Source organism: Psammomys obesus, unplaced genomic scaffold (assembly GCF_907164565.1).
Source record: "Psammomys obesus unplaced genomic scaffold, mPsaObe1.curated_primary_1811, whole genome shotgun sequence".
In the NCBI taxonomy this organism is placed as follows: Eukaryota; Metazoa; Chordata; class Mammalia; order Rodentia; family Muridae; genus Psammomys; species Psammomys obesus.
In genome coordinates, this window is record NW_026596057.1 from 2,583,785 (window position 1) to 2,610,315 (window position 26,531).

General features: G+C 43.7%; 1 protein-coding gene across 1 annotated transcript in view; it reads left to right on the plus strand.

The window, feature by feature from the left end:
* The first annotated feature begins 7,648 nt into the window (after positions 1-7,648).
* LOC129689247 (pre-B-cell leukemia transcription factor 1-like) overlaps positions 7,649-26,531 on the plus strand; it is a 67,451-nt gene continuing 48,568 nt past the window's right edge. Inside the window, exons 1-2 of the mRNA XM_055624370.1 lie at positions 7,649-7,799; positions 9,018-9,197. Coding sequence (XP_055480345.1) covers positions 7,649-7,799; positions 9,018-9,197 — 331 coding nt within the window. The remainder of the gene's footprint in view (positions 7,800-9,017; positions 9,198-26,531) is intronic.

The window sequence follows — 26,531 nt, forward strand, 5'->3', positions numbered from 1 at the left end:
TCTCCGCCCCGCGTTGCTTTGCTTCTCTGGTGCAGGTAGATTGAGGGCAGCATAGGAAATATCAGTCTTCTGCAAGGCATAGAGGAAGGGAAAGGGGGAGGGGGCCACGGGACGAGAGAGCAGAGAGGGGAAATCACTCCTTTGTCTGAATGGGAAATAAATGCCTAGATGGACCCTTCAGGTCTTTTAAGTATAAGAAGGAAAATTTTTCTCTCCTTTGCTCTCACTGTCCCTCATTCCTTATCCCCTCCTCTCTTTCTCTCTCTCTCTCTTTCTCTCATAATATTAAAAAAAAAAAAAAGGCCCAGCAGAACGGGAGCTGTGATGCTGTCGTCGCTGGCGTTGATGTTATTTATTTTCCTCAGTTGCTGCTCTGGAAGCCTGGAGTTGACAGAGCGGTTTTGTAGAATAGAAACATTATAGACTGTTACTGTCAGAGTGTTAAATGTGATGGATAGAGAAATAGAGGCGAAGGAGGGGACTTAATACTGAGAGCCAGGGTGCTCATGGGAAAATAAACCATCCGCATATAAGAAATGAATGAGGTAATGTGGCGGGAGGTAATGGGCTTTCGCAACACGCCGGAACAGAGATGCTTATTACAGGGTGTGCTTAACCCCTGGCATGCTGATTTCCCTTTGTGGGTTCCAGGGCATTTTGCTGGGTCCCTCTGTGGGAACCTGGACGGGGCTTTCCTTCAGGCAGGGAACCGGCGTGCTTAGAGGAGCGGAGACAAACGTGTTCTTAATAATGCTGCATTAGCAGCCTGTACATCAGAGAGCCTGGCAGCTCTTGAGGGGCCTCACGTCCCCGTGGTGGTGGTGTGAGACAGAATGTGCCAGCATGGCTGGCTTAGGAAGAAGCAGGTTGGGCATGTCAGGGGAGCGCCAGTCTCTGCTGAATTCTCCACCGGAGGCTTGAGGGCTTTGCTTACTTGGGAGTGACGCCAGGATCCCTGGTGATTCCGTGCACTTGTTACAGTGGACTGGACTGAGATGGTTTTACTGGTGAGCTGAGGCCTAAGAGGCCCTGTGGTCCTCTTTCCATTCCTGGTTTAGTACGGTGCCGGCTGTACTGGTGTCATAGGTGACCATGTCGGCTAGACCTGTAGCCGATGGGTTGATGCAGGGGCCCAGACAGCCTTGCTGAGATGAATGGAGCACATCAGAAGGCTGCCACGTTAGTCAACAGGGGGCCCCAGAAGTGAAATTCAGTTTCTCTGGTTGTGAATTTCTGCATCAATGATATGACTATGAAAGTACTTTATAAAATTTTAAACAAGAGTAAACAAACCGGTCAAAACGTGGCATGCTGTGAGGAACACAGGAATGTTATTATTTGGGTAAGGACCTTTACCCCAGAAACAAGGCCTTTTAGCCAACAGCATTACCTGCTTTCCTTCTCTGAGGTCAAATGTGTCCATAGCTGAGCATGCTGTGTTCCCTCGGGGAGGTAGGGAGAAGATCACCATTAATCCCTGAGCTCCATGCCAGCCTAGGCTACATCTAGTGAGTTCCTTTCTGGGTCAGCCTAGGCTACAAAGTGAGATGCAACAGCAGCAACAACAAACTGATAATTAAAAACTAAACCTCTCAGCTTTGCCCTGCTGTATGTAACAGCGATGTAGGGGTTTCAGAGGTTGACATTGTTTTATATTCTAGTGTTCTTACGTGCGAGTTCAAAACGTTTTAAAAGATTATAATACTTTTGTTAATTCTTTCAAAATTCCATGCAATGTATTTTGATTATATTCATCCCTTGGATCTCTCAGGGCCTCCCTATCTGCTTCCAGCCTCCTGTTCTTACTATTTATTTTTAAACGATCTGTCTATTATATGCTTATGATAGTTTTGCAGGCATGGATGTATGTATACCACATGTGTACTTGGTGTCTGTGGAGTCAGGAGAGAGCATCAGGTTCTTTGAAATTAGTGTTATGGTTTTGCGCTACCCTATGGATTCAGGGAACTGAATCCCAGCCTTCTGCAAGAACAGGAAGAGCTCTTAACCACTGAGTCATCATTCCAGCTCTATTAACTTGTGTGTTTATTCTAGTTAATAACTCACTGAGTCTAGTTTGAGCTGCCATATACGCAGAGGGAGTGTATACCAGGGGCCACACCCTTAAAGTAAACTGGCACGCCCTCTCCCAGAAGCCACCAACTGTCATCATTTCCTCAACCGGGGGACAAGGGGTATGTGAACCAACCTCCCCCTTCTCCATATGAGAATGTTGACTAGTTTGATCTTTTTCACAGGTAGCAGTAGTTGCTGGGAATTCTTGGTTGTAGTAGTTTGGTCATGTCCAGAAGACACAGTTTCCTTATGGATCTGTCTGCCCCTCTGGCTCTTTTTTCTGCTGCCCTTCTGCAGTGATCCCTGAGAATCGTGAACCAGTGATGTAGGTGTTCTATTTGTAATGGACATTTATTCTCTGCACTTCAATCAGTTGTGAGTTGTTATATAAACTATTGTCTATTGCACAGAGAAATTTCTCTGATATGGACTGAGGGCTGTACTTATTTATAAGCACAGACACACACATTTAGAGGGTGGTCTGATACTGTGCCCATTTAATAAAATATTATTAATAAGTTTACTCTTGGGAGTGTGTGCTCCGTAAGCATAAGTTCTTGGTTAGATTTGTAGTTACAGCCGCGAATCTCCTCTTGTGGAGTGGGCCTTAAAACTAATTATAAAGGGGTTGGTTACTGCCATAATATTTGTGCCACTATGGCACCCATGGGCTATCTTTCTGCAGAATTTTTTTTTGATAACTTGAAAACAGGTATCTGTCCCATGGGTTCTTGATATCACACTGCCTTTTGTTATCATCAGCCACAATGCTTCTTTTTGACTTTGCTCATAAAATCTTTAGATCTCTCCAAGAACCTATTGGATGGCAAACAATTAGTAAACTTTGACTCCGTAAGCAAAGTGTGTGGAGAGGACACCAGGAAAGCTAAAGGAATGATGATGATGGAATCGTAGATTTTCAGTTGCAGCTGGAATTTAAAAGCCATTAAGGCTGATGTTGATGCACTTTTGTTAGATGGTGCAGTTTGTGTGGCTCTTCTGTGTCAAGGGCAGTAGAGGGAACTGAGGGGAACAAGGCACACCCTCACATCACAACATGATTTACTTGTTTGTTTGGTTTTGGCTGAGCTGGAAAAAGGTAGCTTGTCTTTGCGAGCCTGACCTTCCATAGAGAGGCAACAATTAGGAAGGAGATGTCCCAAGCTCACAGAGATGAATCAGAAGCTCAAGCCTTTTCTGACTCACTGAAGGACGAGGATTGTATTTACTTCATTTTACTTGGCACCAACTGATTTTGGTGCAGTTGCTCTGTTCATAGACACTGTTTGATATGTGCCCTTCCTACCAGAGCTGTCAGATGGGTGGAGTTGTAGTTGAGTGCTTGCACACAGATGTATAGATACTGTATATGCATGTGTATATCAATGTGTCTAGATTCATGTGACTAATCTTGCAGTCTGGGAGAGACCTTGTCTATTTTGTTGCATGGAAATAATTAATGTATTGTGACCTTTGTATTGATACGTAACCACATATTTGTCTTCTGATTTTATGAATCTTGATATTTACAAATACCCATTCATAACTTTGTTATGTTTCTAAAGGTGGGAAGAATCGTCCCTCAGTTTGTGTGTGTTTTTTTTTTTTTTTTTTCTGAAATCAAGTGCAAAGGGAGGAAGACAGAAAAACATCAGGATAGTGCTGTAGATGTCTGAGATGAGGGAGAATGTTTAGCACAGTTGCTTCAGGGAATGGGTTACTGGGACGAGGTCTCTGTGTCTGCTGTTGAGCCGTGGTGTAGAGGGACTACAGAGTAAGGTCTATGCCTCTCCTTATTATGACCAGACACATGCAGCATGGTTATTTATTAACTTGAACCTAAATTTCTTTCAGCCATAATGACTGGTCACCTGAGAGCCCACGTGTACCTGGTTACCTTCCACGCTGATTGCACCCAGACCCCTTCCCCACTTGTCATCAATCTGAGTCCAGGAAAGGGCCCATTTGGTTCCATGTAGTAGCAGTGCTCGTAGGTCTGAGAGCGGTCTTGAGGAGAGGGATGATCCCTCCTCCTGCCTTCCCTCACTCCTCCACACAGATCCAATGGCACCCAGGAGGACTGAAGCACCATGTTCCACTGGCTCTGCCATTCAGAGCAACTTTCCTACAAATCTCTTTTTATTGGCATTTCCTCCAATTTAACCAGCCCTGAATTGCATTTGAATCAGTTGAGAGAAAAAGGGGGAAGGAGAAGGAAGGAGCGCCCCCCCCCCCCCACTCCTGGAGACACAGTCACAACCGGCTTTATTTGGTAAAATGCTGCAATAGATGCTTGTCAGAAATAATTTATTCCTGTTAGCTGTAATCTGAAGGAAAACAGATACAAGTCCTATAGTTAAAAAAAAAAAAAGGAAAGTAGACTTGCTTTCGCTGACAGTACAAAGGTGTCATATACAAGAAGGATTGACACAGACCAAGGGGTCTTGTGGGAAATATGATAATAACTATAAAGAAGACAGATTATTCCCCAGTTGCCAACATTCAAACCTTTTTACAGTCAGTTCAAACATATAAAACTTTATTGCTGTAGCAGAAAGGGGAACAATTTCTGGTCGCACAGCTTTCCCAGGGCTGGGTTTATACTGTCTGTGTTATTGCTCTATAGTGGCATTTTAAAGTTTATTGAACAAGACTTTTACAATTGAAGGAAGTATATAAAACTGTAAATTTATTAGATTTTTCAGGATAAGTGCCCTTTCTAGTTGTGCTCAAGAATTCGGAGCTACGAGAAACTGCTAGTTACAAAACTTATTAATATTAAAGCCAGAGCACGCACGATTTGGGCCCTAACTGATCTCAAAAATAATATTATTGTGTTACTGAGTTCCAGAGATCTGATGCTATATGATTGGATGGGTACGCACATATTGGACTGGGTAAACCAGATGGGTTTATTTTTCACTAACTAAAAAGTTAATTTTTGTGTATATTACATTATTTGATTTTAGTCCAATTGGTCAGTATACATATTCCTGTGTTCAGCTGGGCCTGTCTCCAGGTAAATGTTTCCTCATTTTCTCCTCAGGCTTCTGATGACTGGCCAGCATTTTTTTTTTTTTTTTTTTTTTTTTGAGTGTGTGGTACAATGCAAATCCAGATGGAAGGCTTTAGGAACATGTTTGATGATGAAGTAATATTTGTAGCAAATCACAACTGTACCTTTTGCTTTAGATTTTATTTATTTGTATTTTATGTGTGTTAGTGTTTGCCTGAATGTATGTCTGTGTACTGTGTATGTGCAGTGCCCACTGAGGCCAGAGGAGGGTGTCAGATTCTGTGGGACTGGAGTTAAAGGTGCTTGTGAACCCTTGTATGGCTGCTGGGAATTGAACCCTGGTCCTCTGGAATAGTAGTCAGTACTCATAACTGCTTATAAGCCATATCTCCAGCCCTCCAGATATACTTTTGATAAGCAAATGATACTAAAAGAGTTCTTCGATTGTGTCCCTTAACCTTTCTTCTCCCAGCTCTCCCCCTCTCTCTTCTTTCTCTCTCTCTCTTTCTTTCTTTCCTCCTTCATTCCTTCCTTTCTTCTTCTTTCTCTCTTCACTTCTTAAAAGTTTAAAAGTTTGGGGGACATGATTTGAGAGATCTTGTAATGCTGAATGATAATCTGCATAAGGATTGTGTAGTTTCAGCACCATTACTGTTGAGGTCACCTAATTTCTTGTGGTTCAGTACACTATAGGTTGTTCAGCTGCATCCCAGCACCCCCAGATATTGCCAGATGCCTGCTAGGAGACACAGTCACCCTAGTTGAGAGTCACTCACTTATATAGTTCTGTAACTGACCTAGAAAAAAATAATCTTTAAATAAGTAATATGGACAATGGTTGGTAATTAAAAAAAAAAAAACATAACCAACACTCCAAAACTAGAGTTACTATAAATTATATGACTATAGTTTTATTTTTTATGACTGTTTCCCAGAGAATACAGCATATCTGTCTCCAAATATCTGTATGTAACCTTTCAATACTTTGCAATATACTGAAAACTGTTGTATTGACCTGCTTCCGTCTGCAGGCTTGTGAGCATATCTCCTTTTGAAGCCACAGTTAGTATTACCTGATGACCAAGTGCTAATATGTTTTGCCTGCTTGCTTTCCATATGTCTGTGCGGAGCCGTGTGTGTGTGTGTGTGTGTGTGTGTGTGTGTGTGTGTGTGTGTGTGTGTGTATGTGACTAAACACACTGAAAGACTTGAATCACGGAGATGATTTTGATTATAATTTTCTTATGTGACAAGTTTAATTTTGAGAAACCATCTACTTGTCTTTAATTTTCAATTTGTATTGGAGATTTTCTTTTCCAACCTTGCCTGAAGGTTTTAGAAGTAGACATTGAAAACAACGAAATATGTTGCTCCTAGCGCCTGGTCACCCCTGTTGTGACCTGACTCACAGATACCTGTGTATGAGGGGTAACAATGATGCGGTGTTCAGTGCTAAAGAGTCTGATGGCCACAGGTAGCATGTCTTGAGATAATCAAGCTAATATGCTGTCCAGAGAGATCGAGTTTTAATAGCCCTTTGGCTTTTGATTGCCTGAGTTTCGTAATTTTATTTATGTATTCGTTTGTTTGTTTTAAGCAAGACACTGAAGGCCATCTCTGAAGTATTTTTGTGGAGCCATCATGCCTTTTTTTTTTTTAATCCCCTTTGCCTTTGATTACTTAGTGTTATTGGTCATGTGACCACGTGTCCTTTTTCTTCTTAGCATCAGGATAGGTCACTGCGCCCTTAACCTGTAGCTGCCTCCCAGGTTTCCTTCTGTGAACTCTGCAGTAGGTGGCACCGTTCAGACATATGATATACTCAATTCCCTTATTTACCATCTTTCTGTTAAGATGAGCAAGTGTTACATGATTGAAAAGCAAGCCTTTACAGCCTGCTAGTGGGTCTGACTAGAGCACGCATGCCAGTTGTTACAGTAGGTCAGAACATGAGTTCACCCTCACCCCTTTCAGTACTTCTGCTTTTCTTTGATTACAATAAACCTTGCAGGAACTGGGGTGCTGTATTCCTGCTTATTCTTGTGTCCTCCTACAACAGTAGGTATTCTTAGGGCGCATATTTAATACATCTGTTTTTGAGCACAAGTCATTGGAGTGTGTCTTGAGATTCTATTTGGTGAGCCAACACCCTAATAGCTTGTGGCCTCAAAACTTTATGAGTTTAAATAAGGCACTCCCAGATTTAAGTAATAACAAGAAGTAGGAAGGTTTGAGTACACTGAGTCTATCAGCCCTGCGTAGCATCACAGAGAAGGAGAATCTTCATTAAGACTCCTCAAACTCCCTGATGCATAGGTCCTACTTCCATGCCATATGTAGAAGGAATGTAGCCTTATAAAATACTCAAGGAAAAGAAAGAAGCCACTTTACAAAATGAGGACCCTAACCCCAGTTGTGTATTCAAGGGGTGACCTGAGTCCTGTCCTTTCTTGTCCTGAGTTCCTGGACTGCCTTCTACATGTTTGCCATCTGAGGGGGGGAGCTGGAAGGGACTGCAGGGCCTTTGGAGGCTGAAAGGCAAGTCACTTGGGCAACATGAAGCAGCAAAATGTCAGGGAAGTCAGTAAGTACTGGATCTGTTATGCGACCTTAGCTATTCCGCTCAGCTCTGCCAGCACCGAGATTGGAATACAGATTGCAGAAGGGAGTGTCGATGACATGAAGCCCAGCTTTAAATCTTCCCAAGGTTTTAACTTACCTTACCAAAAGAATATTTTGTTATTTTGTTTGGCACTATTCCCACAGGAGGCCAGGAAAGATAGCACTGACTAAGCCTGGGTAGGGCACATCTATAGAGCACGGATGTGAAAATGATCTTGTACTGATGAGACTAATACATGGGGGTGGGGGGAAGGAGGGAAGGTGAAAGGGAGAGAGGGAAGAAGAAGAAGAGAGAGGGAGAGGCTCTATCTGCTGTAATCCTGTCTTATATAAGATTCCAGTGCTGGAAACACTAGAGCTACTTATGAATTCACCCAGCTTCATGGGGAGAGGAAAGAGAGAGAATAGAGGACCCCCACGCTGAAATGAATTTATGCCTAAGAGCTTGTCTTGGGAATGCAAATGGGTTTAAGAATCTCTCTCTCCAGGAAAGGGAAAGCAAAGCAAACCTCCAGACTGAAAGGACACTAGAGGAAGAGTAAATGCATTCAGCTGCTCCCAGAGGAGAGCTAAGACACTACCATAGGCAAATCAAAGTCATTCGGTGTCTTCCCATAGCATGGTTTAATGTCCAGCCCAGCAGAATCTGAGGACAATGAACCAAGGTAATGTTTCAGATCGTGCCATGGTGACCAGAGCAGGGGCACTGGGGCAGTCACAGTCAGGGAGGCCCACGCAGTGCCGGATAGCAGAAGCTACAGTGCTCTCACGGCATGCCTCGGTTTTGCCTTGCCACATCGGATCGTTGGCATGGCTCCTAGCCACGTGACCTCAGCCTGCTGCAGGCCACAGACTCAAGCAACGACAGTAGCTGCAGCAAAGCAGCAGTCCGAACCAGAGGTCCTGGGCTGCCAGGGCGTCTTTGCTCAGAGCAGCCAAGCATGGTTGAAGAGGTGTTGGGGCCAGAGCCCACATAAATAGCTATTATTAGGTGGCTGTTATGCATCAGGAGTCAGGCTGAGTAACTGAGTCTATATAATCTCCATGACAAATCTATGCTACCATTCTAGAGCTGGGGAAACTGAGACTCTTAAGGAAATAGCCCAGGCGGATATAGATAGTTGTCCGCAGCTGAGTTTTAAATGTAGACTTCCTCTAAGGCGTGGACATCAATCTGGGCAGATTTTGGTTCAATTTGTTCTTTCTCTTCATCCAGTGTTTTCTATATCTAAATCGGACTCTGGGTGCTTAGGAATACATACAGCCTGGAGGAAATAAGTCCTTAAGGTGTTTACGTTCATAGGGACACCCAGGAGACTCAGCAATGGCACTGAGGCCAAAGGCACAGCCCTCATGGCACCTGTCAAACCGCAGTCTCATCCGCACAGCAGAAGTGTGATGGCGGCAGGCCAGACATTCGCTGTTTCTCTTGCCACCTTCTCCTGCTCTGAAAGCTCCATCGGCTCCTCTTCTGTGGCCCTGAGTAAGCCAGTCCAGTTTCTAAGTCAGTGGAGACCCCTCAGCCCCAACGAGTTGTAGACAGAATGGAGAAGTCAGGCTCCAGAGAAACAGGCCTGGCTGCCTGCTTATTTTTTGGAGGGGGGGGGTTAGTTCTAGTTAGCCCTAAATGGTGAGGGAACAAAACTGGGTTCCCTGAAACAGGAAGACTAAGAAAATGAAAGTAGAAAAATGAGGGGGAAGCATGCTAGTTTGTGTCGGTTGCCGCTGGGCCCCAACTCCTGCTTTCTGAGAAGGGCTCACATGATCCCTAGATATCTTCAGAGACTAGTATCAAATCTAGGAAAGGCCTTCATAACCTTGAAATTCTGTCACGGCACCGAGCTAAGGCCACCTAGATGCTGTGCGTGCCACCCACTGGAGCATCTTGCACGGCCTGCTGGCCAGCCCCTTAGTGATTTTGCAAAGCAATCCAAGCTAGATTTTGTTGGGAGGGTGGTAGAACAAATGTGGGGGTTGAAAAGCCATGGGGAAAATAAGAATTAAAACAACAGTGTACTTCTGGCTCCTTTCAACTGTTCTTGGAACCTCTGTCTTCTTTCCCTTTTGAGTTGGATGTTATTGCGGGAATCTTACCAGGGACTCAATTTTCAGTTGATGGTGACCAGTTCTCAGGACCCGGCTGGGTATTTCCTGTGTCCCGAGGGACTGCGTGGAGATGGGGTAGGTGGACAAGCTTCTCACATACCTCTGCAAGGACGGCATAAGGGTGTTGCCTTCATGTGGGCTGTTGGGGATCCGTGGGACCCTGGAATTACAGGGGCTCAGCAGTCATCGGGCTACTGAATGAGTCCCCGAATTAGTCTGAGGCTCACACGAGCACCTTTGTCTCATGGTTAAACCAACACGGCACATACGTCAGTGCTCAGTGCATGCTGGGTCTTGCTAATCGTTCTTCCAGGGGAAAGCAATATCATCCTATCTGCAGAATTGGAAACTGAAGCCCAGAAAAGAGAGGTGAAACCTATGTGAGCTTTTGGGGATTCTTTGTGAACCACATCTCTTTATCTTTTTGGCCTTTGTGATTCTTCCTTGGTTATCCTTATTAGAAAGTCACCAGGAGCTGAGTTTCATCTGGAGGAATTTATACAGTCAGTGGAATGCATTGAGTATAAGGACTATTAGTGAAAGGTGCTGCCAGGTTTTTACAATAACATGGGGAAGATATGTGGGAATATAAGGAAGAGAAAGAGAGCAAACTAGAAAAGTGTGTCAGCAAGGAAAAACAACTCGGAGATGCTTAGTTGCTTGAGGCCCGGAATGATGAATGCAGAATAAGAGAATGAACGTTGCCAGCTGGTGCAAGGTGGGGTGTTTATCATCCTCAGAGTCCCACCTGCTCTCAGTGACCCCATCTGGCCAGCCAGGTGTGAGATGCAGTACAATAGCAGTTAGGCCCTGAGGTGAGCCTACTGGCGAGGAGAGGGGCACCTGCTTCCTGGGACCCTTTGCTATGGACTCTGCTTCCATTCTCTTCAGTCCCTTTCCCACCACATTGTTTTAGGTGTCACTCAGAGGGGAGTAAAATGTATTACTCCGGGCAAGAGTAAGGTGGCTGCTGGCTCCATGCCAACAGAACAGTGGCTCGGGTCTGAAGTCTCTGCCATCAAGACTGTCTGTGCTGGTCTAGAGACACACAGCAAAACCTTTCACCCCAGCTTTCACGACAAAGCACCTCCATCTGTGTGTCCTTATCTTCCTCACAACCAGTCTTGGCTCACGAATGTCTGTATAGGGAAGGCAAAGGGATGGCTATGGATTCTCCACAAATATTCAGCCTTGGCCCATGAAGAGCCTGGTATTCAGAAACGGGGATGGAGGTGGGCTGAGTAGGGGGGGTGGTCTTATGGACACCTGGTGGTGCACGGAGGAGGGGACGAGGGAGGCGGGTTGAAGAGGTAATACAGGTTATATCGCTGAATGTGTGTTGTGTGGGTGGGGAACAGAGAACTGTATGGGTTTCCTCTTGATGATTTTTCCCCCCACTACAGAACAGAATCAGAAAGGCCCCATCTGCCTTTTAGGGAAAGGTCATGCTTGGTGACTGGTAACATCTGGGGTAGGGGCCAGTTCATTATTCCACCCAGAATATGAGTTGCTTAGGCACCGGGAACTCGGGTCGAAGAAGGGATTTACAAAAAGAAAAAGAAAGAAAGGGAAGGAGCCCCGCTGCCAATCGGGCGGCGCTGCCTGTCTACAGGCTGCTGCGACCCACTCGTTACAATTAAAATGAAGTGTCCGTCAGCGGCTATCTTCTCTGTGTGGCCCATATGTTTCTGAGCTGATACTGTCCGGATTATTCTGTTCGGGAAAACGATAACGGCTGTTTATAACCTTGGCAAAGACTGAGGCCTAATCAGGCTGGAGCACATTTTCACCGACTGGCTGATAACAGGCTGTTAGCGGCCTTATCGCTGGGGAGAGATAGGCCAAAATAAGCAGATCTGTGAACACAGGAGCCCAATCGAGTGGTACACACTCTGGCCCTGGCTTTATTTTTAGATTCCCCTTTCCCGGTTGATAGCAGCAGGCACAGAGAAAGGAGGTGGGGTGGGGGTAATGTGTGCCCTGATGGGGGTCGGTGTGAGGTGGAGGGGATGTTAATCGACGTGGGGAGGCAGGGGGTCAGCCTGGCTCCTGGTACTCTGGGCTCTCTTCAAATGAGGGAAAAGGCAGGCAGGTCTTTGGAGACAAAGGGAGGGAAGCGGCTGTGTTTCCTGGCCTGGTGTGTGTGTGGGCTCTTTGCCTGATCGGCTCAGCGGCTTCTGCTGTGGTTGGAGTTTCCATCCAAGCAGACAAACCCAGGTGCCGAGGTTCTGCCAGTCTAGGCTTCCAGACTCTCTCCCGGTGGCAGGGTCTGATTCTGCCTTCCTGCCTCAATCCACACCGCCTGGAGATCTTCATGGCATCTCTCTAGAGGGGCTTTTCCTTGAAAGTCACACACATCCTCACTGATGCAAAGCCCAGGCATGCAAGTAGGATTAAGAAGGGACATGGATAGACAGGCCTGTGAGCACAGGGATTCCCGCCTTGTTCTGATACCCAGTGCAGCTCAAGGAATCCCACGCATCCTGTATTCAGGGAGGGGCCTTAGTAAAGGTTTCATGGAAAAGCCTCCTTAATTTTGTCCCTATATAGTCATGCAGAAAAGCCACGTACGTGCTTCTAGATTAAAGCAGAGAGAAGGGAATACAGTTCAGTGAGCTGAACACTGAAAGGGAATGCTTGAAGGTGTGCAACAGTTCAACAGTTCTGTCCTTTGAAAGAACTATCCTAGTCATTGCTATTGTTGTTATTGTCGTGTGATAATTGCAGTGCTGGGAATCAAAGGCAGAGCCTCACGCAGGTTAGGCAAACACACCACTACTGAGCTATAGTCCCGACCCCAAACAGTGAAGTCTGCTATTTTCTTTGTAGGTGCCTTCTGTGCAGATGCCATTATCCTTAAGTACAACTGATTTTTAAGTATTTTTCAATTCTCCACTGTGTCCTTTCTCTTTCTTCTCTCTCTCTCTCTCTCTCTCTCTCTCTCTCTCTCTGCAGCTGCCTGTCTTCAGGGTCACTTTGTCTTCCTAGAATTCAAATAGGAGAACTGGTTGGTGGGAAAGAGGGGAGAGTGGTCCCAAGCCTGGGGGAGGGGAGGCAGTTTCAAGGCACACAGACTGAAGTAGGCACAGAAGGCAGCAGAGAGCATTATGACCATTATCATGCTAATCTATTTACAAGGCTCTCTTTATTCATTAATCTTTGAATAGCAGAATCTCTCCTACAGCTTGAAATAAGAACCACCTGTGCCTCTTGGGACACAAAAATAAAAGTAGAGAGAACAAATGATACTTCGAAGCAAGAAGGGGGAAAATTAAATAAATATAAAAGGATTCAATTCTAGGCCTTCTGTGAGATCTCTGCATAGAAGATCTTACAGCTCACAGGCTACAAAATGACCTGGTCACTTGGCAAATTAGGAACCAGCAACCTCCATTATCCAAGTTCAGAGAATATGCCTAGGAAGGGAAACAGTGCGGTGGAATCATTAAATGGTCTGTTTTTAAAAATACAAACTTGGAGATTTCTGCCTTAATCTATATTGTTCTTTTTGGAAGTTAGTGCTAACAAATTGACTATAAGTTATTGTTATTAGCAGTTTAGAGTCACCAGTTAGCTCAATAAGGGAAACTAGGTTCCCAGAAAATTCATAGATACAGGAAGCTAAGCTGGAAGAGGGTTTGCAAACGGTCTGTGGAGAGCACTTTGTCTAGTACACCTGTAACTAAATTCTTTACACACTGGCTACAACCCTATCCCTTGCAACAGGCATGGATCGTTGACTCTACCTATGAGGTTCTTGCAGGCACTTATTACTCTGTGGGACAGTCCTGAGTGGAAGACTCAGGACCTGGAGATAGAAGGACACCAGCTCTCCTTGTCATTATTCCTCAGGTGGCAGAAATGGCAGTTGTAATATCTACAGAGGAGGACATTGTTGTCACGTTTGGGCCTGGGCATCACCTATGAAGAAAGGCATCAGTGCTATGGAGATGGAACAGCTTCCCTATTGCTTTACACAGACCTTAAATTCTTCAAATAGTAATTCTAATTCAATCCTATGATCCAGAGACTTAGTTCTTCAGATTTAGTTAGCAACCTTATTCTCCACAAGTGATGGAATCACGCCATCCTCGAGTTGGTAGGGCTGGCTTTTTAGATGAAGAAGTCCAGCCTCATGACAGGGCTCTGGACTGGACTGGTCTGGACAGGGGTTTGAACCAGGACTCAAACTAAAATATTTTGCTTTCTGGTTCTGTGCCTTTTCATCTTTTTTTATTTTTGATAACTTTATGTTATGGTTTTATAATAGAATAAAATCTATTTAACATGAAGCCCTTAACTGTCCATGTCACTGCTTATTCATCTGTAAAATAAGCATTGTAATTTTCCTACTGATTTTTTTTTCTTAGTTTCTCTTGAGCTGGGATGGCACCAGACATCTCAATGTCTCCCAAGGCACCTAACTTACCCAGCCAGTTCTACACACAGTGCTGACCATAAACCCTGGTCAGAGAGGAGGTGAACAAATGAGTGGGTGTGACTTTTCTTGGGTTTCTCAAGTGATGGTTCCCTTATTAAAAGATTTTTATAAGTCTCACGCAGGTGCTCAGCTGCTCATATCTTGTATCTTCAGGAGAAACAGGAGAAATGCTGGTGTTTTTGGTAGTCAGTGGAAGGAGACCTTCCCAAACTGCAGAGGATTGATGAAGATCACTGAATTGTGACATTTGTTCTTGTTGAAGTGTCCTGCTCATGATGGTTTGAAAAAGCCTAGTGGTCTCAAGGGTCTGTAAACCCTGAGGTTGAAGCTACGCCTTGCAGGGGTTGATGATTTTTTTTAGCTGCTCCAAGAATCTCTTTATGGTGTTAGGATTGCACCTGTCTGAAACAGGAAAGAACCTCTATGAGATCATGGGAGGATATTTAATAAGTATTTGTCAAATGATGAATGTGTAACTCTAAGAGATCTGCCTATGTTCAACTGGTCCATGCTTTCAAAGAACAATAGTAGACTGGGTCACTTTTAGTTTCTCTTTCAAAATGGATTTCTTTGAATTGTTTGAAACCTCTTCTGACTTACAAATGTTAGCCAGTACAGCTCCCTTGCCTTCCTGCTTGCATTCTGCCTTGAAGGCGCTGGGCCTGTGGACCTACAGCTCAGACTGCCATTTGTATCTGTATTCCAAGCCTCTTCTAATCTCTACAGCATGACATGATTATCCACCAAGGCCTGTGCTAACTCCAGTCTCTCAAAGCAGCCATTCAGAGAGGTCAGAGGCCACAGCACAGATTATTTTGGTGGGCGGAGAAGAAGGTTAACGAAATTGCTGTTTTGTTAAATCTCACTTGCTTCTTCGAGGCATGTGCCTGGCATATTTGGGTCATTAAATACAAAGACAGTCTGCTTAAGAATTATGCCAGCAAGACGTTTTCAGATCATACCTAAATGGCGTGTGTAGTGACTGCCAAGTAGTGTTTTTATGTGTATGTCTTTGTCCTCGCCACCCACTGATCTGTGTTAGGCAGAGGTGCTCTGCGCTAAATGCAACATCATTCATCCTGGGATCGCAGACCCTTTCATAAACACTCAGTCACTTAAGACTCTTGTGAGTTAAATAAATAATAAGCTCCTTACCCTTTGAACAGAACATGAAGCCTAAATATTGAAAAATTAGGCAATTTAGCCCAAGGCAGAATGTGCAGAGAAAGCATGACCTGGTGAGCCAGACCTAAGTGCCAGCAGCAAGGATCTTGATCTGTAAACATTTTACTAATGGCAGATTGCAGGAAGAATTGAAAAGGGTCTTTCAGCCAGCCTGTTAGCTTTTACTCCACACCTAGTGCGTGCCCAGTACGAAGTTAGGAACCATTCAATGGGTCCAAAAGGGCTAATGTGCACACCGTTTCTTTCCTGCAAGACTTACAAAGCATTCTTTCAATTTGCTGAGCATACTGTAGGTACCAGACGGATCAATGTGAACTATATATAAAATATTAAATACCGGGATGCAGACGGCATGCGATCCTAGAGGAGGGGAACAGTTGCTTTCCCCTCAGTGATGGTCGAGACTGGAAGTAAGGGGCAGAAGTTGGGGCTAAGAGTTGGAGAGTGGGTGGAAGTGAAGTCAATAGGAGGTTGCAGAGTATCATGTTTGAGAATGGAGCAAACCGGTATAGAAAGAGAACGCTGTTTCTGTAACACATGTCTCTCTGTCAGTTTTCCTACTGGTAACAATAAAGGAAACCATATTGGTGGCAGTATGCCACCACCGGAAATATAGCTGAGGGTGACTGATGTGTCAGTAGCCTCCAGGGGAGATGTTCTGTGGTCACGTGCTGTTGCAGGGCAGTGGTACTAATATTTCTCTCTCTCTCCCTCCTTCTCTGCTTTTAAAAAATTTACTTTTTTGAGATTATAATGTAATTACATCTTTTCCTCCTTTCCCTTTCTCCCTTCAGGCACTAATATTTCTTGAGAGCTTCTATGTGAAATAGGGCTTTCAGGGTGTTTCTTTGGAGACTTTTCTCTACTGCTCAGGGCCAGCCAGTCTTTGGGGAAGAGGGAGGCCCTGAAATGCCAGAGAATAGGTAAAGACTAGCAATGTTTAGGTGTCCCAATACCCCTCCTCTCTCAGACTGAGCTCTGTCTAGAATTTTCAGGCAGGTGTTCCCATAAATAATGCAGCTAAAAATACTTGGAGCAGCAGCTGGGGCCTCCTTAGCTCTGGGATGGTGGGACCACCACATCCTAGCTCCTTGGGCAGGTGTGTACCATTCCTAGAAAGAGCTAACACACTCTAGTCACATCCTTCTGCAGATTGAAATCTCCTCCCTGTTGGATGGAGGAAACTGTGCATTTATTTCATCTAGCATTGCCTGGAAACAGGTGTTCTTGGCTTGAAGTCATGAGAGCGTAAAAGCAGGTGAACTACTAGGGCCTCCACTAGAGCACAATTGTGGAGTCAGGGGTTGTAAGTAGAGTTCATATTGTTGCCATTCTGTCCCGGTCTTGTCCACGACAGAACCTCAAAGAAATTAATTTGTAGCCCAGCAGAACCTCAAAGAAATTAATTTGTATTGGCAATCGTGTTGACAACTATTAGCACACTAACAGTCTTTTATTAAGCACCTGCTGTGTATCAGATACAAAGGATATTCGTTGTTTTATGTAACTCTCAAAGGAGCATTGGAATAGAGAGTAGAAGTTCCACTTGCTTGGATTCAGAAATCAGGATTTGAAGTAACATACTTTGCCTGAGTGCATACATGCTTTGAATTGGATTTGGAAATATGGATATCTTACTATAAATGATATTTTCATTTGCAATAGAATTTACAGGTAATGTGTTGGCTCTAAATTCCCTTGGCTCTAAACTTTTTATACACATTAATACATAATGTGTAATAATTAATCTGTCCTTTTGGCATCAAAGCATATTCAGGATGTAATCTGGGAAAACTTACATTTCTTTTTTTTTTTTTTTTTTTTTTGTGAGGGAACATGTCATCTCAACCTATATAAAGTCAGTCCAGGGTGAGTGTTTTCAGCTTTCCATGGATGTAATCCTAGGCTTCTCACCTAGGACTGATATCTTATTGAGTACCATATATGTAAAATAATACTGGATAACCAGGAATATTTAGTTTGTGGGTCACGAATACTTTTTTTAAATACAAATCTGTGTTCTTTGTGCTCATCATTGCCAAATAATGAGGCTCTGAATGGCATTGACCTCAGAAATTAGCATCCAAATTGTGAGTTTCCTCGGCTTTGAGAGGAAGCCCAGTCTACACCTTTGGATTTGTGAAATCAAAACTAATACCAGAACTTATAGGGAATTGAGACTGATTTAGACTCTTTGATTGTCAAGACTTTACATCAGTGTGGTGGAGATACTGTATCCGGATCTACTTTAGAAACTGAGGTCAGTCTCCAAATTTCCAATTACAGAAGGTGAACCTACTGTGATTTACAAGAGAGACAGAATTTGGATCTTTTGAGCCTGAGATTGAAGCCAAATTTTCCCAGTCTTCATAGTAAATGATCATCCCCCAAGATGAATCACACTTGGACTTACTGAAAGAAAGGGGCTTGCCCTAAGAATTCAACCAAATGACAACTTTTGGTTGATGAAAAGAGTGTTTCAGAATTTGACTCACTTCCCCATGGGCGATGAGCCCAGCAGATCTGATAAACTGAACAAACTAGGGGGCCTAGCCAGAGCTAACAGAGGCCTGCCCAAGATTGCTGGGCTGTGAGAGTCAGCAAATAGGCCTGGTGTCCCAGGAGCAGGCACTTCCCTGATGAGCCATTTTCCTATTCTTCTCATTCCTGTTTAAATCTGAGGGAAGATTTCTGTTTGCTCTTCATCTTGGGGAAGGCTAGGAAACTCCATTCTGAGATCTAGAGTAAAATATAGAATCTAAAGCATGATGTCAAAACTATTAGAGGGCAGTTATAGAAGATGATAGTGGACATCAAGGAGACATCATTGTTTTTACTTGGCTTGAATATTTGAAAACTTTAAGCCTTTAATCCAAGTTGAAAACACTGTGTCTGCAGGAGATCAGGGTGTCAGTTTGTGGCCTATTGGAATTGCTTGAGGATATATTAAATTTCGTTCATGCCTTGGGTCGGGATTTCAGGATGAGGAGAAACCTCTGCAGGTGCATCTTTCCGGAGCTTCTCCTAGTGATACTACATTATCTCCCACTGAACTGCAATCCCCTGCTGTAGATAGCACCATAATTTGTGTTTCACCCAGTGTACATCCCAGCAAAGGGTACCATTCATGTCCTCGGAACTGCAGGTGCCCGAGCTTCAGGAAGCTCATGTGGTTCCAGAACCTCTGAAGTATGTGGATGTGCCCACATCTGCACACATTTGTTTGTCTTTCTGTGCACATGCTGTGCTCTTCTGCTGCCGGCCCAGCGACATGTGATCTGAGCAGCATGTCCATGGCAATCCTGGCCACTCTGACTCTCCCCTTGTCACCCTGTCTGCGAACGGAGTTAACGTCCTAAAGGTACAGCTCCCAGTCCCCATGCTGACCTTTTCGTGAAACATTATAATCAAGTTGAACATTTCCAGTTTTACTGCAAATGTTTGCCCCGTGGGAAAATACTTTCCTACATTTTTTTGACAATTGATTCAGAGTTTAAGGAACTAATTTGTTTTGAATGCAAAATGCCCAGCCTCACAGGGAAACTGGAAAGTCCCCAAGTCCAGCCTAGTCCAACATTGAGTGTTTATTGTAAAGACAAAGGGAACAATGAAAGATTATAGTTTCTCTTTTTTCCTTCCCTCTTCTTCTTCTTTTTTTTTTTCTTTAACAGTCTTATAGTTCTAATGACCACAGGCTATTTTGTAGATATCTGGGCTCAGAGGAAATGCCACCCTGTCTGGATTCTAAACTCCTAGGCGGCTGACCAGACCTGCTGATCTTGTGCTGGACGTGAGGCTCCCCCTGGCCCCTTAATCCCACAGATTCTAAAGTGAACACGCTGACCTCTTTCAGGCAAAATTGGGATCATGATAGACATCTGGCTCTATGAAATCAATGTCAACCTTTCCCTGGCTCCTAGAGTTCTTCCCACAAGATTGGACATGCATCTGAAACTCCTTGGTATGTCTAAGAACCCTAGAGCCTTCCAAGTCACCGGCACAAAAGCTGCTGTTTCTCAGCACGTCAGGGTGGTGGTGTTGGATGATATCTTCAGCTAGTACTCCAATAGAGGGCTCACCTAGAGACATGTCATCATGAAACCATGCATTCTGCCTCTGAGACTAAGCTGGTGTCTTCCAGCAAGCCGAATGTTCTTCTGGCAAAGGGGCGGTGGGATGCCATTAAGGGAGAAGAGATACTCAGTGGATTGCTGGTGGTGCTTTGAACTCTGATTCCTGGAAAGTGATTCTGCTGTCTTGGACCTAGGTTGACTTTAGGTTGATGTACTTTCCTTGCTGAGGTATATTCTTAGTGGCTGCACTTGATCACAACAAAGCACAAATTGTGAGTGATCTCTTGTGTAGCAACGGTGCCTAGAGTGTCCACTGTCTGCACATAAATATCGTCAGGACGAGAGCATCTTTGGTAGCATCCTGTCCTGTTTGGCTAAGTGAGGAAGAAAGGTGGCTGGGCAGGCAAGGACAAGGCCAGTTGTCTATAAACACATCTTACAGTCCCAACAATCTGGAAGTACTCTGAAGTGCCTGGAGACTGTCCTCTTCCACCCCTGGTGTTGCCCTCTTGGCATTGGTGGTGAAAAGAATCAGCCAAACACAGGGCAATACCAGGCTCACTTTTTTTCTCCCCCGAAAGCCCTGTCTTGGAGAGCCATCTGACTATTGGCTATGATCTTGGGAGAAGGAAGGGCTTGAGTCTTTTTACTTGAATCTGGTGAGGGCATTGTTTCTACATTTCAGTGCCGTTGCCTATAAACCTGGGTGGCAGTGTGTTTTGCCCCTGGTGCAGGGCTGGGATGAATGGAAAAGGAAGAAGGATCATGACTTAAAAGCAAAGCCAACTTAATTCTTGAAGCTACAGCACATTGTTCTAACCAATGCAATTATTCTAACCACAAAATGGCTTCAAAAATGTCAGATCTAGATTCCATCACTTCCTCATTTGCTGCCATTGTTGTTATTTAAAGAAGAAAATCTATCAACCAAAAGATCACCCACATTCCACAGGTGTGAATGATGACATATTTTATTTAGTGCCTCATTAACACCCAGCCAGGGCTCTTCCTTTCTCTCCCTGGATTTGACTTCCATAGTCCCACCCAGGGACTAGCAAATATATATATCACGACAGACATCTCATCATTTTCCATTTCACTTCCTGCAATTTCACTGATCATCTTTTTGTAATGGCTATCTGTATCTCAGGTACCAAAGATACATCAGTGAAGAAACCAGATAGGAGCCTTGCCCTCCAGTTGCTTCCATTTTAGTGAAGAACATAGATTAAAAAAAAAAATGATATGGCACAATGTAAAATGATAAACCGCCTACTAAAGTACATATATATATATACATAAATATGTATATATGTGTGTATATATATGTATATTTATATATTAGTTTTTAGTTTTCAGCTCAGTTTTCTATCTTTTCTCTGGACTGACTCTTCAGCTTCAGGCTTCCTGGCATGTTGTCCCCTGTCTGACTATGCCTGGCTGTCACCGATTATAGATGTCCGCAGGGCTTAGGCTCTTGTTCTGTAGCCATTCCCGTTACAGAATCTTCTGGCTGCTCACCCAAGCCTTAATCTCTTATGCCTCAATCAATGGACTGTGTGCCTTTCCCATTCGGATGCTCATTTTTTAATTCCCGCTCCCTCCCTCAATGTCATCCTGTTCCATTTTTCCTTATAGACTTTTGGGTCTACTGTACCTGCTGATTACTTAGTGGAAAGTGCTGGGCATCTCCCTTAATTAATTCCATCGATTTGAAATCCCACAAGGTTCAAGGTCCTTAGATTTCTGAAGCAGCTAAATGGAATGTCTAAATTCCAGCCTTTCCCTTCTACAAATTGTTTTGCCACAAGTCACTGGGAGGAAGCACTGTGCTTCTATTTGTCAGAAGGAGTACACTAATCTACAGAGTGTGTGTGTGTGTGTGTGTGTGTGTGTGTGTGTGTGTGTGTGTGTGATATGCTTGCAGATACACACGTGGCTCTGGAAGGGAGAGGAATGTACCCTGTTCTATCGGTGGCCACCCTATTTCATTGAGACAAGATGTCTTCCTGAGCTTGGAGCTCACCATTTTCCAACTAGACTGGCTCAGAGACCTTTCTGTCTCCAAGCTGCTACTCTTCACTCTAGGGGTATAGGTATGACTACATCCAACATTTATGTGAGTGCTAGGGATCCAATTTCCACTCTTTATGCAAGGATCTTACTCACCAAGTCATATCTCCAACATAAATTCTGCATTTTTTTAAGTGGGGTGGGAGACATGTTTTTATACATAAGATGGAAGAAAAAAAATGTTTGAGTCATTTTCCTTCCACTCTCCTTTCCTAGCCCTTACCAGGAATCTACACATTATTCTCTTCTTTGTGGTCATCTTCCTCCTTTGTCCTTTAGTTGCATACTGCTGGCTCTGCTGCATGCATTTCTTGGTGACCAGTGACTCCTTCCGTCCTCTGAAGATGAGTGTGGCCATCACAAAGGGGGGAGAGTCTCTGCCTATCTCTTCTTTCCCAAGACACATGATAGAAGGCGTATACCTGAAGTCTATGGCCAAACACAATGGCGGTGACCTTGAAGAGTTATACATAGATGGCTTTCTAGTGACCCTGTATGTAGCGAGCAGAGAATTTCTAGGGGAAAGTCATCAAATCTGTCTCTAGGGCCTGTGGCATACAGGAGTAGTGAACTTTCCTCGAAGAGGCTCATAAATCTGTGCCGGAAGGAACTCAAGATGCTATGAGCTCACTTCTATCATTTTGTAAGTGTGAAGGTAAAATAAGCGATCCAGTACCCAGTGAGCTCCTGCTCTGTGCCAGGTCTGAGGCTAGACTTTACACATGTATGTTCCCAGAACGGGGAAGTACCAAACCCCAAGCTCATCCCAAACACTGCACTGCCCATTCTTAACACAAATGGCTTAACAGAGGGAAGAGTGATTGATCGGTTGCCTCCCTCTTTCTAGGCCTAAGATCTGTTCTGCTGTGGCTGAGCCTGCAGCTCTTATAGACCCTTCCCAGAAGCTGCTTCTCTGGAAGGTGGGTAGAGTGGATGGTCTGGTTACCCTTGGTACTCTTTGACGATCATCAAAGAGTTAACATTGGGTGACTGTGTAGTAGATAGGTGGAAAGGGTTGGAGGGAGAGATGGACAGATAATATTATCCTTTCTTGCGGGACATTACATTTGCCCACCTGAAGTCATGTACATGGCAGAGGGGCACATTCTGTGAAGGACGTGGGTATCTCTCAAAGGACTTCTATCTTTCTGTCTGGACCAGCCCGGCTGCAGAGCTTCGTGATGCCTGCGGCTAAGGAAGACTGTTGCTATGCGCCGGAAGCTTAATTTTATTATTGCTCTCCCCTATTTAATGTCTGTCTCTTAGGCAGCTGGTGATGTTTTAATGAACCTGGAATTGTATAGTCTGTAGCACTGGATAATCATAAGCTGCCGAGTCAGAATCAAATTAATAATTCATGAAATTAAAGTGTATAATTAATTTGAACCGCGCAGATGAGAAGAAGGGATGGAGCCCAGAACCTGCAAGGAGCTTAAGTATGCGTGCTGTACTGAGCTCTACTGAGCTCAGCTCCTATTCTCAAGCAGTCTGAATTTGCATGCAGGGTAGATGGAACATCCTGTGGGTCTTTTCGGATTTGTGCTTGCCCAAAACAAGGTACTTTCGCTTAAAACCTGAAAGCATTCTGTGAGAAGCTTGGCAGCATTTTAATTGGTTTTGGGTTTCACTTTGCAAAGTCTCAGAAAAATTGTGTTTAAGGACGAATGAGATGGTCAAGGTTTTATGGGGTTATGCGAATTCTTATATACTGTGGGGCCTACAGAAAACTCCATTAAGTACTTGTGGGTTTTTGTTTTGGTTTTATTTTACTTCAGTTTGTTTTTGCAGATGCAAAGGACATAAATGAAAATTTAAAACCCAGTTTGGTTAATAAACTCAGTAATGATGCCCCTACCACATATACAGGGTGGGGCAGGCAAATGTTAACCCCTTCCTTCCTCAGGACAGAGTGGTGGTATGTTTCATGACCAGTGTCTTTGTGTGTGTGATATGTAGTGTGTGTATGAGTATGCCAATGTGTGTTGAGACCAAAGGGCTACATTGTGCATTTCTCTCTCTCTCTCTCTCTCTCTCTCTCTCTCTCTCTCTCTCTCCCTCTCCCTCTCTCAGTATCATAAAAGCACCGGAGTGAAAGGTGCCTTCTGGAATAGAAATGCACACTGCCAAAGAACTTTACCTTTCTGGTATTCATCCTTTGGGCCACTGTACAGTGTTGATCTTTTTTGTATCTCTTGGTGTAAGATGAGGGACTTCTCCTTAGTAATGGGGTTTATACAAGTTGCTGGGGTTCTACATATACATATCCTCTGGTCCCTCATTGGATCTTGAGTGATGCCTCTGTAGGTGGGTCCACTTTAGCATTTGAATGTTGAGTACAGTGGTGCCAAACAGGATATTTGAGTTTGGCTATTTATTTGAAAAGCCTTACCAGAGTTGAAGCCTACTAATGAAGACAGCTTCTTCTCCCAGCAGGGACTTACAGACTGAGAGAAACGGCAAGATTGGAGTGTCCATTCCTGCTTGTCAGGCCTTTGAGAGTTCTTGTTCTAAAGGGACAAATGATAGGAAGCTATGATACAGACTAATGATGCATAAGCCCCCAAAGGTTCAGGCTGTATTGAAGCTCAATTGAATTCACATTTTTAGGTCTTCAGAATGTCTATTTGTCCCTCCCATAGAGGCCTTTGCTGTCTGCCTTTGTGTTGAGATGTTTAATCAGGAACACAGCTTCTCTTCCAGCAGTGTGTATCACACAACTTCTCTTCAATTCTTTATCTTTATGGTTTTCCCCCATTTGCTTTGGTTGACATCACCTTGACTCCACGGTCACATTCTGCTTCCCACAGGGAAGGTCTCAGCCCTTGGTGCCTTGCCAGACAGCCTTATGACCCCGAAAAACACATTGCCATGTTCTACTCTACTCTTAGCTCTGCTCCCTCTATTGTGTGTCTAGCATTCTCAGGCCTGGGTGCAAACAAGGGACACCCAATGTACAACCTATACCAAATGCTTTTCCGGGCCAAAATAATGTTTTGTCTTCAGAATATTTGCTTAAATGAACAAATTCTCATTGTGAAGTTGCTATTCATCATTTTGGGGTGAGAAAGCCAAGGCATGAAAACAAAACAAACAGACAAAAAGCATCGTTTGCCTGCCCTGGGCAGTCAGAGTATTTAGCACGATGGTAATGATGCTAGTATTTGTTGTCCTAGTTTCCCCTGGGTAGAAGGCTTTGGTGACCCCAAGATTTAGAAATACAGTGTTTCTACCTTGAAGCTTTTGGAATTTCTTTTCTTGTCCATCTCTTTAATGGAAAGTTACTTATTGTCTTGAGTGAATTAGATACTGCCTTAGTAGAAAAAAAATTATGCAACATGGTTGTTTTGTTTGGTCATTTTAGCCTTGAAAGCTTAATCTGCTTTTGATGAAATTTAAAAAATCATCAAAATTATTCTAATGATAAGAAGAATTTGGGTACAATGTTTATCTATGAGCTTTCTTCTTAAACATACAGATAATTTTGGTCAACTCTTAGTTGCCTTACCTCAGGGAATGTCGTATTTGTTATTCAAATGTGTTGATTAAACTTTAAAGGCAGTGTTTCCCCCCTGGTGTGGGGATTCCTACATAAACACTGGGGATGAAACAGAACAATGATTAGCTCTGATTGGCATGTGATCAATTTCATCACCTATATGGTATTTAGCCCTATATATGGCTAGAACTAATGACCTAAGTAAAAAACAAACAAATAAACAAACAAACAAATCTCCAAGTCTTATCAAATCAGGAGAAATGAATGAGGCCATATCAAAGAATTATATGAAATTGTTAGTAAGGCCACTTATTTCTGAGTCAGAGCCATATGTGACATTCTTGAGTATAACATAGAGGATATTAGATATAAAGTGGTCTTTAGAAAGTATTGTGAGAAGAGAAATACCTACTAAAACCCGTAAGGACCAAATAAAATATTGTTGATGGAAACAGGCCCACAACTTACATCTATGAAACGGTCCACAGGCCTTTGGAGGGGAACTGGAGCAGGTGGGCAGAGGGAGCTCTTAGGAGCAAATGGTCCTCTCCGAACTCTCTGTACTAGAAGTAGTATTCGATTCCTATCCCAAGAACCTCTTCTGACTCAGCAGCACTGAGTGAAGCTGTGCTGCAGTTCATGGGGCTCTTCCAGCCTCAACTTTTAGTCACTTCCTTTTGATCACATGCTCACTCCAGCCATGCAAAATGCTATAATTGCTTTTTAAGAACGCAGCATCGAGGTTAGGCTTGATTAAGTTACAGACCCCAGGGAGGAGGACTTGACCCTTAAGCAGTTCCTGAATGAGTTAGTAAGTTCACCTCTGGGCGTGCACATACAGAGCATATAATGAGATCCAATAATTAACATACTTAATTTATGTATTTGGTTAGTGTGTATCTTTAATGTCGATCTTATGGTCTTAGAAAATCCGTACAACCTGTCACGTTTTTATTTTTCAAAATTTAAATTGTCTGCTTTTATTTTGCGCACGCATAGGTATGCATGTGTGCCTGCCATTACATGCATGTGTAAGTTCAGAGGACAACTTGTGCAAGTACCTTCTCCCCTGTGTGGGTCCTGAGCCTCCAATTCAGATCATCAGGCTTGGTGGCCTGAGTATCTTGAAAGGCTAGTATTCTGCCTGTGTAGTTTTATTTACTGCTCACTGTGTTCTGCTAATGAAGTTACATTCAGTTAAAATTCAGAGGAGTACAGTTCTTATATTGTTCATTTAAATAAGGTACTTTTTACAGTCATGTATTTTAGGAAGGAAAGAGGAAAAAAAACCTTTATTGAGTGGTCTGTGTCTTACAGGATCCAGTTCCAACTGCAATTACCTTACAGTTGCAATTACCTTCTGTTCTTAAGTGTTATAGATCATTTAGAGTGTTTTACACACACACACACACACACACACACACACACACACACACACACACA